The 15,039-nt window shown below is 39.2% G+C and overlaps 1 protein-coding gene across 15 annotated transcripts in view; it reads left to right on the forward strand.

Moving 5' to 3' along the window:
• ARID1B (AT-rich interaction domain 1B) overlaps nt 1-15,039 on the forward strand; it is a 354,961-nt gene that overhangs the window by 21,905 nt on the left and 318,017 nt on the right. For all 15 annotated transcript variants that reach the window (XM_083731947.1, XM_083731959.1, XM_083731961.1 and 12 more), the window contains one exon: nt 13,049-13,243. In XM_083731947.1, the coding sequence (XP_083588073.1) occupies nt 13,049-13,243 (195 nt within the window). The remainder of the gene's footprint in view (nt 1-13,048; nt 13,244-15,039) is intronic.

The following is a 15,039-nucleotide window of genomic DNA, read 5'->3' on the forward strand; positions in this document are numbered from 1 at the left end:
AAGCAGCAGCAACAACAACAAATATACAGCAATAAGTTGTACAGGCATTAGGATGGGGAATCCTGGATTGGTAGTAGTATATGTGAAATAGATTCTAGGATTGTGTTGAGTCAGCAGTGTTATGTGGCTTTATTAATAGAATGAAGGCTGTCAGCAGGATTTTATGGGCCCAGAACATTGTATAGTGGAACCTCTACTCACAACCACAATCTGTTCCAGAGGCCTGTCTTATGGCGAAACGGGTCGCTGGGAGAGGCCATTATGTGCAGGTGTGGGTGGCGATTGCCTGCTTCTGCGCATGCACGAGCGGCGGCCAGCCCACCGGTTACTTCCAGGTTTGCCGTGGTCGCAACTTGGAATGTCTGTGAGTGGAGGCGGTTGTAAGTAGAGGTTCTACTGTATGTAGATTGGGTCTTTCCATGCACCTGCAAAAGGGGGCAGAAATGTGTGTAAAATGTGCATATGCTTTGTGTCATGCCAATTTGCATCATCTTTTGCATATAAGATAGATCTAAATCAGGAGCCACACACAAATAAGATTTCAGGTAGAATGCCAGCAGATAAATATTTTTCCCTAGTTGTATTTCCACACTAGCAGTTGAAATTTGACCTGCTTAAAGGAACAAGAACCCTGCAGGGCCCAAATGCCAACCCTTATGATTCTGTGAACTATGGTTTATTGTAGGGATCCCTACCCCTTTTGAAGCTTGGGGGCGCATTTGGAAATTTATGAAATTGTCATGCACATCACAAAAGAAAAACTCATGATGGTCAAATAGGGAAAAACACCTGCACCCCAAAAACAAAACAGAAGGGGGAGAAAACCACCATCCCCAAGACCTGCCAAAAAATGTCCCCTAAATTAGATGAATAACAAAAAAGCCAACAGCACCCAAACAAACAACACACAGGAAACGGCTACTAAAAACATACAAAGCACAGACACAATCAATCACCCTAATAAGAGAATACAAATTGCTCCATCCCCAAAGAAGCAAACTCTTAAAAACAAGCAAAAACCTACTCCTCAAATACACAAAAACCTGGCAAAGCAGCCCCACTTACAAAGAAAGAAAAGCAGGCAAAACACAGCTTACAAAATAAAAAGAATGATATGCTTTGTAAACCTCTTCATTACTGAAGCGGAATCAATCCACTACCATTTCTTTGCTTATCAAAATATTTTCTGCTTAGGAGAAATCTGTTTTAGGTTTTTAATGACATTTTCAATGCCTGCGTAGTATCATTCAAGTTGTTTTCCTTTGGATGATTTCTTCCTACTCTCCAAGTGTCCAGTCAGTTTTTTCCAGTCCATTTCCCCCCATTCCTCTGGGTCTGTAGATATTTTATTACAATTCTGATCAGTCTAGTGCATTTTATATAACCTTGTGGGTTATTGCTAAGGGGGTAATTGCAGATTAAATAAGTAATTGCATTCCTGATTAAAAGTTGCTTCCTTCCAGATTCTAACTGGGTAATACTCTGTATAAGCGGAAAACTAAGCATGAGAAGGCTAACTTCACTTCTTGACTGTGTTTTCTTTAGACCCACGGTTTCATTGTGTAGAGCAGAATCAAAGTTATTTGTAGACCTTGAGTTCTTCATTTTCTTGCGGTCAGATACATTTTCTTTACTTGCATTGTTCTAATTAGATTATTCTGAGAGCTGCTTATATCAAATTTCAAATTTATTTATGGTGATACACCTTAGATTTTTTGTGAGATTTCAATGATTCTTAGTATTACAGAACAATTCTGTTCATGTTTATGTGGAAGTAAGTCACACTGTGTTTAATGGGACTTAATGCCCTAATAAACGTGTTTAGGATTGCAGCCTTAGGCTGCAGTTGTAACCATGTCTACCCAGACATAAATCCTATTGAATCAAATGGGGCTCCCTCCTGATTCATGGGTTTGGATTGCAGTCTGTGTCCCAAAGAAAAACAGAGGAAATTAGTTTTTGTAAAATAACACATAAAAGGAATTGTGGTTATTTTACATGAGTTAAGGGTGAAATAATCCTTTGGGGGACGTATTTTGTTTTGTGGTGAAAAGAATATGGCAGAAGGAGCACACGTGTATTTATTTCAGCAATCTTACAGGAGGTGGAAACTAAAGTCCAAAGAAGATATGGCTGAATGAAGAAAGACCACAGTTTATGTTGTAAGAACGTAAGATGAATGTGCTGGATCAGGCCAGTGGACCATCTAATCCAGCATCCTTTTCTCAGTGGCCAACCAGATGCCTACAGGAAATTGCCAAGAGGGCTGAATCACATGAGCACTGTCCCCTCTTACAGTTTCCAGCAACTGGTATTTAGAAGCAAAATGCCTCTGACTGTGGAGGCAGAGCTAAGCTATCACGGTTAGTAGCTATTGATGGCCTTCACCTCCATTTATGTGGGTGTTTATTATTTATTATGGAGTTTAACAATGCACTGTGTGAATATTTTGACTGTCCTGAGTCCTTTCAACATTCCTACATTCAGCTTCATTGGAGAAGGAGAAAAACTGTTCTCTACCCACTTTCTCCATGCCATGCATAATTTTATAAACTTCTATCATGTCACATTTTCTCTAAACTAAAAAGCTCCATCCATACCATGTACCCTTTCCTCATAGGGGAGTTGCTCCAACCTCTTGATCATTTTGGTTGCCCTTTTCTGAACATTTTCCAATTCTACAATAAAAGGCCAGAACTGTACACAGTCTTCTAAATGTGGTGTGTGCACCATAGATTGGTATAACAGCACTATGATATTGGCAGTTTCATTTTCCATTGTTTCATAATGATCCCTAGTATGGAATTCGCCTTTTTATCTGCTGCACCCTGGGTTGTCTTCATCAAGCTATCAGCTATGACTGATATATTATGTTTTTAAACAACTTCCAAACATTTTGATGTGATTTGTCCCTTATGACTTTGTCTTTCAACTTCCATTTCACAAGTCCCCTTATTTGGGGGAGATTTCCTCTTGTGATTAAATGTGATCATGCTGGATTTTTTGGGCAATTGCCCATTTATATGGATATTTAATTTAATAGCACTACGGTCACTGCTCCCAATTGGTTCAACAAGCTGACGTCTTGCACCAGGTTAAGAACTCCCAAGTGAGTTTTGTGGAAATATATATTTTTTTACTGTATTTCCTACTTTCATAGAAGTTGCATATGTTTTATACTCAATTTTTAAAATGGAAGGTTTGCATGTAGAACAGCTTTGATGAGAATGCAGAAGTGTACCTTTTTGTCAGTGCATAATCCCTGAATCTTTCACTTGTGTATCAACTTCAGATTCCTGCTGTTGCTGTTCTTTTGGCTCCTTAACTATCTTACTTCCTGGGATCTTTTTGAAGTTCTCAGCCTCCCCCACATAGCCTTCTGCTGTTGCCAGTGCCTGTGTGAGGTTTTAATGCTAGTTTATTTGGCCATTTCCCCGTCTTGCATCGGAAATGACTGCAAATAATCCTGCACATTTATTCCCCAAGCAATTGGAATATGAACATTTGACATTATACTAGTTCAGTCAGTCACTTTAAACATCTTCACTGTTGTATCTGCAATGCATTATGAATTTTTCAAATTGTGAACGGGGGCGGGGGGGAGAATCCAAAGCTGTTGTCTCACTAGTGGAATAGCTTTTGATCCAGCTGAAGGAGATGAAGTAATTTTCTCTGATCTCCTCCCCCCTCCACCTGAAAAGCTGTTTTAGAAAGTTGGGGGACCCTGTAAAACAGTTTGGAAGGTAAAGTGGTGGGCTGGGAAATCTGATAAAACCACTGGCTCCAAAGCTGTTTTGCAGGTTGGACAGCGGCAGAATTCTGTACAATTTTTATGTTTCTGAACAAATTGAGCTGTAGCTAACTGCTGTAGTGTTTGAAGATGCTAATATTTTATAGGATTTTTTTGTTGTATGATTTATCCTCTAATACTGTACAGTTTATTTATCAAATAAGCAATCGCTCTGTTGAGTTTGCATTTTTATTTATTTTCTCTGTATGACCATTTGCACAGTGAACTATGGTGCTTCTTTGCTGGGTGCATTATTATAAAAGCAGTAATTGTGGCTGAATCATTGGTTTCACATATCCTTGAAATGATCCTCAGTGATACATTCTTGAATATATGAATTGAACGCACAAGAAGCTGTACTGTAATTGTTTTTCACTGGACTTCTACTGCTACAAAGCATCCTCTTTTCCTTTTAAAGGGAAATTTACAACTGTATAGTATTAGTCTTTCAAATTCTAAAATCCAGATGAAATGTATTATCCAGAGTGTTGTTTCAGTGTTGCAATATAATCTTTCCAGATGATACATGATTTAGTTGGAAACAAATTAGCAGCTATGCATGTCTAAGAAAAGCAATTTAATAAACAAGATTTTTGTAAGACCTAATCAGAATTGTAAAGTGATACTTGGGAGTGAGTTACATTATACGAAAGATCTTGTGTGGCTGAAGCTTTCTGTAAAGCTTTCTTTAAGCATGTGTGTAAATCAGCTTCTTAATGTTGTTTCCTCCTGCAGTGAAAATATTTAAGTAGTACGTCATATCTCTCCTTTTCCATGTATGGCTACATGTCCAAAGTTAGGAAAATCTTGATTATCTGCTTGCTTAGGTGCTAAAAATTAGATGCCTCTGTCTAATTTTCTCTATCCCCCATTCCATGCAGTTATTTTGTTTAGAAATTTGGTAGTGTTACTAAGGAACTGGAAATATTTTTCAAGTCTAGCTTATAGCTACCACTTTTTTACTTTTGATTTTGTGAGTGGTGGGAATAATATGTGTTTTCAATTTTTTGCTTTTGCTTTCTGGAATTATTTAAAATAGATACCCCTTTTGAAACAACTTAGAACTGGCAGATTGTTTTGGTTATATAGTTTCACTGGCCAACAGTACATGATTAAAAGCTGTGACCCACAAACCAGTTAAGGTGGAGAAGAGGGATACAGTCCAGTTTAGTCCCATTACTGTTTATGTCTAAGTATTCTGACAGAACTGGCTTGCTATTTGGGCCCAATTACATATGTTGAAAGAACAATTCAGACCAATGGAATTCAGTCTTATTTTAAGGAAAGGTCAATTTGAAGCGTGGTCATCACATGAGATATTTTAATAAATATTAAAAAATGCACGTACAGGATCAGGTACATGAAGTATGTAGACAATTGCTGCCAAAATCCCTGATTCCCAAGGTCCTAGGTTCAGCTAGAGATCACAAGCTCTACAAGCAGTCTGGCAGAATGTATAAATTCCCTCTAGCAAACCACTTCTTGGTCATTGAGCTTAGAAAGCCTTTGGAAGCTTCAGGGGAAGTTATTAATTAGCAGTCTAATAGTGCACGTTCAAGGAGTTTAGATTTCTTCTGCTCAGTAGAGTAGCTAGACTGCATCTGAGAAATGTAAAAATCAGTCAGGGATACTTGGCAAAGGTTGGAAGATGTAAATACTAAGGAGCCTCTTTAATGGCCTCGAACAGCCTAGCCCAGCCCTTCCCTTTCATTTTTTTTAAAAAAAAGGTTACTGTAAATGTCTTAAAATATTGCTTCATATAAATAGATACAATGCATTGGGGAAACAGGGAGACAAAGTAGCAAAATTGTTTCCCTTGATTTAAGACAGCAGGACCTAGACAAATAATAGGGCAGATAGCATGCATTGAAAACACATAGCTTCCCCCAAAGAATCTTGGGAACTGTAGTTTCCCCACCCCAGAGCTACAATTCATAACACCTGTATCAAACTACAGTTCCCATAATTCCTTTGAGAAAGTATTGTGCTTTAAATGTGCATTGGATCTGCCCATGGTGTTTGCTGCCTCTGGGCCTTTTGTCTGGGACCGCTTATTGAACACGTAGTCAACAGCTGTGATTCAAGGAACCTGTTTTTTTCTGAGTCTCTCTCAAGAAAGTGAGCTCAATTCCCTCTAGATCAGAGGTTTTCAACTATTTTGGGTCTATGGCTCCCTTGACCAACTACATTCTTTCTGCGGCATCCCTGTGGGGATTTTGTCACCCCTCGCCTGCAGAACTGGCAGCCCCTCACCCCTCTTTGAACACCCTTGTGGAGTATTCCCTCGGCCTCCTCTCTCCTACCCTCTCCTTAGGAGTCCTCTGGGCTGCCGCAGCTGCTGCCCTGTTCTCTAAGCTGCCTGCCCCCCCGCCCCAAAGAGAAGCACCTCCTCACACTGCCCCACAGGGGCCTGGGAAGCACCTCCTGCCCAGCCCCAGAGACACCAATTGCCTGCGGAGCTTGTAGCCAGAGCTGTTGCAACAAACAGCTGTGCAAACCCTTGGGAGGCAGAGATGTGAGAGGGCATCAGGGGAGGGAGGGAAGGAAAGAGGGACAGAGGCCAGTGTTGCCTGCAGCACCCCTGGCCATCATTCAAGGCACCTCAGGGTGCCACGGCACACTGGTTGAAAAACCACTGCTCTGTATACAACATATAGCAGATAAAAGCCTAAAGAAAAGCTGGGAGAGTTGTGCTTGTATTTTTAAGACAATGAAGCAGCTTCTCAGTCAGTTGGCTTTTCTGAAATCTTTAAAAACAAACAAATTGCAAATCAACCTTAACACTAACCTCTGAGCAGCTGACCCCCTGATCTACCAACAACCTTGTTATATTCATCTAGAAATGCCATGGTATAATTGACTCAAATTGACAGTGATTCTCAGTAAGAAATGCTGAATAGTATATTTGTAAATTAATTCAGTGAGTGGAAGATGGGAGTCAGAAGTCGTATTAAAACTGTCAGGATTTTTTTTAAAAGAAAAAAACACAAAAAAACTTTATTTTAGGCTGAAAAGCTTCTTGGTGAAGTCACTACATTTATTTTCACCCCCACCCTCAGTTTTAAATAGCAATGCTTTTCATACTGTCAGAATTCCATGCTGTGACACCCCTTCTCAAAAGTTATGACAGCAGTGTAATGACAGCTACTGCCTCTTGAGAATCAATCAGGCAATTAATTTTGTAAATGAAATGCTGATTATACAAAGCTTCACATGAGAGGCCCAGTGATTAAAATCAATTTAACAAATTGTTTCAGGTGGGACTTGATTAATAATTTGCCATAAATGTGGAGGATATATGACCAGCATACATTTTTTTCCTGTGTTAATATATAACTATATGAAATAGAATAGATGTATTTTTGTACATGCCCTTCCCCAATGTGAATGCCAATGTCAATAAGGTTGCCTCCCATTCTAGGGTTCTGCCCCCGCCCCAGCAAAATTTATTAACAGTGCAGTTAGTTTTCTGTGGCACTTCTTGCTGCCGTGGGTGGAGCTTGTTCTGACACAGCTGCATTACAGTGGTACCTCAGGTTACATACGCTTCAGGTTACATATGCTTCAGGTTTTCCTTGGCTGAAAGATGCCCTTCAACTATGATAATAACTCTTGCTTAGCTATTTGGAGAAGTACCATATTTTTTCGGGTAAAAGATGCCCCCATGTATAAGATGACACCTATTTTTTTAAAGCCAAAATTAAGAAATTAAGTTGTTTAGCTTGTGGGGGTGGGGGAGGTCACCTCCGCCAATTGCTCACCTGCCTGCCCCCCACTGCCGATCTCTTGCCAAAGCCACTGCCAATCACACACCTTGCTGCAGCCGCCAATTCCCAATCGCCGCCACCTACAGCCCACCCGCCCACTTACCGCAGCCACCAATTGCCTGCCCGCCTTGTTACAGCCGCCAATCACCTGCCCAATCACCGCTGCCAATCTCCTGCTTACTGCTGCCATTAATTGCACGTCCCCCCTCTGCATTCACTATCTGTGTATAAGACAACATCCAATTTTCACCCAATTTTTTAATAGCAAAAAGAATTCTTCTACATGAAAAAATATGGTATGTGTTAACCTCGTGACTTTTGTGTGCCTGAAATGTAGCCTACAGTATAAAGAGATGCTTCTCTTGCCCCACCTACCTATGTGGTGTCCCCCCCCCCCATGCAAGGTTTCTCACAAGGCAATACAGCCATTGAGCTGGAAAAGATCCCTTATCCCTTTGCTAAGACTTCAGAACCTCTCCAGGCACAGAAAGAAATAGCAGTTTGTTAACACTTGCCCCAGCGTCTGGTAATCAGCAGGAAGCATGATTAAGTGTAGTGTAATGCAGTATGATCATATCTTGTACAGTTGTTACTCCCCCTGCCCCCCGAGATGGTGCATATATGCAAAAATACATATACTTGAAGTACACCCCCTTGGTGGAACTGTCCCATGCGAGCATCCTTCCCTTCCCAGAGCTTTGTGCCAAGCAGGCCTTGACACCCCAAGCAAAGCAGTGAGCGTTGAAGCTCCTTGCCTTGGTTACTGAATTCTCATGGGACTTTGCAAGAGCACCCCACAGCCCAGTAAGCAAGACCGAGAGCTTATAAGCTCTTTCAATTCCACAAAAGCCCTGCATGAAAAGAGCTTTTAAACTCTTTGCCTTCCATGCATTTTATTTGTGTGAGTTCAACTGGCCAGTCTTCCTGCGTAGAAGTTGAAATTGCACATGTTAAACATGTGAAGTTGTGATCATACTGTACTGGAAGTCTGCCTTTCTGCTGTTTTTAGACAATTGACTTCTTGCAACCGTGATTTCTACAGATGAATTTTATTGGCTCTTAAGATATTATGGGAAAATTCTATCCTTTAAAATAAAAAATTCGGAGGAGTGGAATTTATCTCATGGACAGTGTCCATGTCATTTCTGATCGCAATAAGGTTTTTGTTACCCATATTTCTTAATCATTTTTCCCAAATACCTATACAACTTTTGAATAAAATGCACAATAATAAAATGGATTGTGAAACAAAATAGGTTTAAAAAAATCAAAGCTGTCAGTAGCATAAAATAATACAGTCTGTACAAAGCAGCAAAACAAAACAGTTTTAAGTTCCAAAAAACCCTGTTGAATTAGGAATGTTTTAACAAGCCCCCTAAAACTATATGGGGATGCTGTCTGAAGCTCTACAGCTTTAGCACTACCACCGAAAAGGCAGATTTCGGCTCAAAAAAACCCTCTTGTGAGCATGGAGGCCACAGTAAGACTCCTAGCAGCAGCAGCAACAACAAACAAACAAACAAACAAACAAACAAATAAATAAATAAATGCTCATGGAAATTGATCTCTGTAGTTCATGAATCTGAAGAATGTTTTGGTCACTCCAAGATAATTAAGGGGCAGGTAATTTTGATTAAATATAAACTAGGAGGGAGAGCTAAACAGAGGACCTGATGAAGGTCAGAGAGTAGGAATAAAAATTGAAGCCAAATATAAGTCAGTTACTACTGTCAAAACAATAGTAACAATAATGTGAAGGGCAACAGCATTAAGCTGTGCAGCCTGCTTGTCTCAGCCTGTGATATTGTTTTGGCCATTGGGTGTGATAAATGTATGTATTTGGGTTTAAATATTGTTTTAACTTCTGTTTACACTTCCAGTGGCACCACAAAGAGTCAACTTGCATGTAGTTCATTAAAAACAGATTTATTTTTTGTTTCTGTTGTGATTTGTTTGCTTAGTACTGTAGTCACAATAGATTTATCCAACAGCATAAAAAAGAGATAGCAAATGCCTGATCCTGCAACTCAAAAAGTTTAAAAGCCATCTCAGAATAAATATATTAGTGTGTAAGAAAAGAGGATGGCATTTTAAAGTTCATTTGTTTCTTTTCTAGAAGCTAGTAGTTTGGGTTGAGAAAAGGAAGCATGAAATACAGTTTTCAGTTTAATGTCTCTGGATGAGCCCTGCCTCCACTCCCAACAATGGTGTTTTCTGAGGAGTCTAGAGGAAGTGTTATGGCATAGGCCCCTTGCTGCTGCTGTGACTATATATGCTATATATTAAAGAGCCTAATCAGTGAAGCTACAGAAATGATAAAATAGATCAAGACATTGTGAATATACCGTATTTTTCGCTCTATAGGACACACCAGACAATAAAACGCACCCAGTTTTGGGGGGAGGAAAACAAGAAAAAAAATTCTGAATCCCAGAAGCCAGAACAGCAAGAGGGATCTGGCTTCTGGGATAGCAGCTGAAGCCTCTCCCGGGCAGAGGGATGAAGGCTCCCCCTGCCTGGAAGAGGCTGCGTGCGGGTAAGCTGCCCTCTGTCCCTTCCCCCATGTCCCTCAAGAGCCACACGCTCTGTCCCTTCCCCCCACCTCCTGCAAGAGTTGCGCGAAGCCTCTGCAGGGCAGCGGGGTGCCTTCATCCCGCTGCGCTGCGGAGGCTTTGCGCAGCTAAGCCAGAAGCTAGAACAGCGAGTGGGAGCGCTGCACAGTACTCCCTCTCCCTCTTCTGGCTTCTGGCTTAGCGACGCAGCCTGCATTCACTCCATAAGACACACACACATTTTCCCTTACTTTTTAGGAGGGAAAAGGTGCGTCTTATAGAGCAAAAAAATACTGCACTTTCTGATTGTTGCTGCTGTATTTTTTATGCATTTAATTGGTGATGGACCATTTGCAAAATATTACAATAATGAATATGCATAAAATGTGTCTTGGTTTGGATTAGTATAATCTTACATTGTGTTGCATTGCAATAACACAAATTTTAAGGGTGGAATCCTGCATCCCTGTTATACATGTATCTGTCCAACTCTGGGACTCATAAATGTCTAAGTGGATGCAAGTTTGAAGTTTTAAAAAATGATTAATAATGTAATTTAAGTTATCTTAATGTTTAAGCCATACTATTGCATTCATACACACAGTTTAAACTTTTTTATCATCTGTCTCGTCTGACCCGGTACTGTAATTGAGAACTCCACATATGTGTTTATTTCAGGTGCTTCCTTATGGTATCGTGCAATAAAAAGCATATGGTTACCTCTTTTAATTGAACCCTTTTTTCTGCTTACACCAGAGAAGTAAACTTAGTGATAATCAGTGTCAGTACCTGATAGTTAGCTATCTATATTTTGGAGTTCCAGAGTGTGTTACAAGTAGAATAGCACACTCCTTTTAATAAAGTGGTAGGAATCTTTGGCAACAGCTTGGTCAAAAGCAAAGGTTGTGTGTTGATAAGCATTTCGGAGTAACGCAATATCAGTCCCTTGTCAATTCAAATCTGTGCAAATATTTAATAATAATGGGCATAATCACCATCTTCCTAAATGCCTTCATATCTAGTGCTTGTAGTTAACTGATGTGTGTTAAACTTGCGTTTGGGATCCCTTTTCCACCTTGTGTGCGTACCCTTAGCAGATGCCTACAAGACTGCTGCCTCGATGAGCCTCATTGCCTTTTTCAAAGTAAAGATTAGAGTAAAATAACTTCCACTTTATGTCCTTGTGAACCTTTTACTCTTTAATGTTAAATATATTGGTATGCTATGTTTTGTGACTTGTTCAATCTCGAGATAATACTATATCATGGAATGCTGGTACAAGGTATATATTTAAGCTCACTTCTATGTACCTAGTGAAAGATACCTCTTAAATTAATGGCACAATGTATTAGTGGTTGCTGCTGAAAAGAAAACCCTTCAGGTAGTTCTCACATGCATGGTGACGGGGAAAGGGAAAAACTCCTACTTGAATTTGTACTTTTCCTCATCCTGTTCCAGTTTTTCTACTGCTGACATCAACACTGAGTGTTTTGAATGAAACAAAAGTGAGTGGTGGACACATATTTTAACATAACATAGTTCATAACATAGACAATGATACAAAGAAGATGGATAAGAATTGTAAAAGCCACTGTATTGTTTATAAGGAGACTGGAATAAATAAAATCTATGTGGTATGGGGAAGTGAAATGCAAAATAAAGAAGTGGAATAAATATCCAGGTTAAGAACACATTGAAATGGATGTGAGACTAAGAGAAACCAAAGAGTCCATTAGAACATGTAGAGAAAAAGATTGGGTAAATAAGAATGGAAAGGAATTACTGATAAGAGCAACACTTGGTAAATATATCAAAGAAAAATAATGTTTGAAAGAAATTAGAATTGAATATTGAAAAGTTGCTGATAAGCTTGCAAACACCAACTTTGATAAAACACAGTAAACGTGGTACATGAATATTTATGTGTATTGCAAGGACTTTGCAGCTGCAACTGTTCAATTCATTTTCGCATTTAAAACTGTTCATAGGGCATAACGGTGATCCACTTGGAGTGCCATATTCAAATCTGAGCACTTTGTTACTAAAAAGATTGAATAAAAGGTACTTGAGGGAAGGCCAGCTATAGAAATTATAAAGTTGGGGCATTGGAGCAGAATCCACTAGAGTGCATGTCTACTCACTTTTAAAATTGTGTTATTCAATAATTCTCCACGCATATTGTCATGCATTAAACTACCAAATTGCTTTCAAAACTTACTATGTATTTAAGGCACTTGGGGGAGGGAGTTGGGTGCAAGAACTGTGTTTTTTTTTGTTCTGGACTGTTCAAGAAATTGAGTTCAGCATTTGAGTTTCCCTTTCAATATATGTCAAGCTTGAAACCCCAAACATCCGACAAATGGACTTTCCTGTAGAGGAATGGATGCTGTAGTTACTGCTTGTGAGATATGATTTCTTAAGAGGGTTTGTGTTATCGTGAGCAGCATCAGAAATGATGCACTATAAATGCAGTACATCCAATGCCAAGAAAAATAAGTCCAGAGTTTATTGTTTTTTGAAATCAAGCAAAGAAATAATAATAATCAGAAGAGTCTTTTTATGTGAAGTTCTGTTTATGACTCACTTACTGACTTGGAATGCAAAATTGTAACACTGTAAAGAGTCTGAAAGCAGGACAATTAGAACATATGGGCCGTAATCCAGTAGGGAGGAACCAAGCATGGAAATGGCTTCTTCTCATTGCCAAGTGTGCACTTGAAGAGCTTCACCATTATGTATCTGGCAAGGGAACCTTATGACTAAATTTTCTTCTGAATTGTATTTCAGAGGCTGAAATTAAGTTACCATTTCTGTGTGTGTGTGTGTCGAAAGACATTTAGCAGATTTCATTTCGGAATGAAGACATGCTGAAAATACACAAACAAAGGCTTCATATGATATATTTATACATTTATTTTATGTTTCCCCTCAATCAATAGGGCAACCCAATGGATCCAATGGTAATGAAAAGGCCTCAGTTGTTTGCAGTGGGCAACAGCCCTCACTCCCAGACTCAGACAAGCAGTCCATATCCAGGGCAGTCATATGGACCTCCAGGACAACAGCGCTTTCCAATGGCAATGCAATCCCGGACTCCAGGTTCCATGGGGGGAATGCAGTATCCACAGCAACAGGTTTGTGAAGAGATTTTGTTTGCACATGTCTTCTTTAGTTCCTTTTCCTGGCCTGCAATCTTTTTAGTTTCATAATACTTAGGCTGCAACAGCCCCCCCCCCCCGCGATGTTTTTAAAATGTTTTAACTGTGTTTTAGTAAATTTTAAGCAGTTTTTAGTAGCTGTGTTTTCAATGTTTTATCTTTGCTGTGTCTGCTACTCTGAGCTTCTGAAGGAGGAAAGGCAGGTTATAAATTGAATGAAGAAATAAATGAAAGAGTAAAAATATTCCATATCAGAGCAAGGTATTTTTTTATAGGCTGGGGGATAACCGTTTTTGCTATTTATTTCTATATTTTTATCTCTGTCTTCAGTGTTGTATTTCCTTTGTTAGCATCATGGTTGATGAATTCATTAAAAAATCTTTATTTTTGGTCTATAGGCTCTCGTTTTTGCCATTAGCAATTCTTATGATAGCTGAATATCTTTTTCTGCTATTGATAGTTCCCTGAAATAAGAACAGTATTGTTCAGAGTGAGAAATCACCCTGTTTTTGTTCAGATAATTGTTATCAATGTCATTTTTGCATATACTTTAGAAGTATGTATTGTGTCAGTGTTTCTTTCTCTCTCTCTCTCTCTCTCTCTCTCTCTCTGTGTGTGTGTGTGTGTGTGTGTGTATCCATCCCACTCACTAAAGTGCAGAGGTTTCCCCCCACCTGTCAGAGATCATGTAAGTTGCATGGATCTCTTCTAGTCAAGTTAGGTTTTCCTGTTGATGACAACTTCTCTGCCATATCTCAGAGGGTTAATTACTTACATACTCAGCATATATTAGCAAGGATGCAGTCATTGTTTTTTGAATGGGTATAGTAGATGAAGGCTACCCAGAGACTATGCCGGCAAATCTCTGATCAGGCTTGTTATTGAAGCTTGTGCTCTGTTACAAGCACAAGGCCTTTTTATATATAATGAAGAGAAAACACCATTTTGTCTCTACACGTGGCTAACTAGAATTAATTTTCTTTTATTATTTGATGTTAAATATGACAAAGATGAAAATAATGACCTGCCTGGAAAGTGTATTTGTTCCATTGGCATGGAATATTCAACAAGTGGCTCATTAGCTTGTAACTATACATTCACAGTTTTGCTGAGGTATTGTGTTTCATCTTCTGAAAACATGGACCACATGTGTTGCATAAATATAAGCTTATATTACCATACAGAGAAAGCTGCATGTGATTATGGAGCAAACTGAACCATTCAGTGTGGGGTTTAGTTGGCCGGGTTGCAGTAACGGAGCCTTGCTTGTTTAGAGATGAGCTGTTTAGTTGAATAGTGACATGAAACGTATTTTGGTGTAACCTAATAGAGCTATTAGAACTGACTGTTACCTGTTATTTGTGGAAGCAAAGAGGATAAGAGTCTTCACTCCATAATTTAATTAGAGGTGCTACATGTTTAACCATGCATACTCTTTATTTTTTAAAAGGATTTTTACTGTTTGTTATTTTAAGATTAGTGTTGCATTTTTCACTTGCGAATTGTAGGCTAATTGTAAAGTATCCATCTGAAGGCAGTGATCTGGCACAGTGATTGGCTACTGGCCCTGTCTGTCTTTTTGCGGCATTAATATAATTGGCTAAGAAATATTATGGTTATGATTACTAAAACTCTTTGGGGAAGCAGTAAGAAGATAATTACAACATTGAATTTTTATTGAATGGACATCAACACCTAGAAATGATTTCACTTTGGACAGCCTCCAGAGCTTCATGTGTTTCGTTTGTGAACCTCTAATAATCTGAATCCAG

Source organism: Podarcis gaigeae (assembly GCF_964106915.1).
Source record: "Podarcis gaigeae genome assembly, chromosome: 3".
In the NCBI taxonomy this organism is placed as follows: Eukaryota; Metazoa; Chordata; class Lepidosauria; order Squamata; family Lacertidae; genus Podarcis; species Podarcis gaigeae.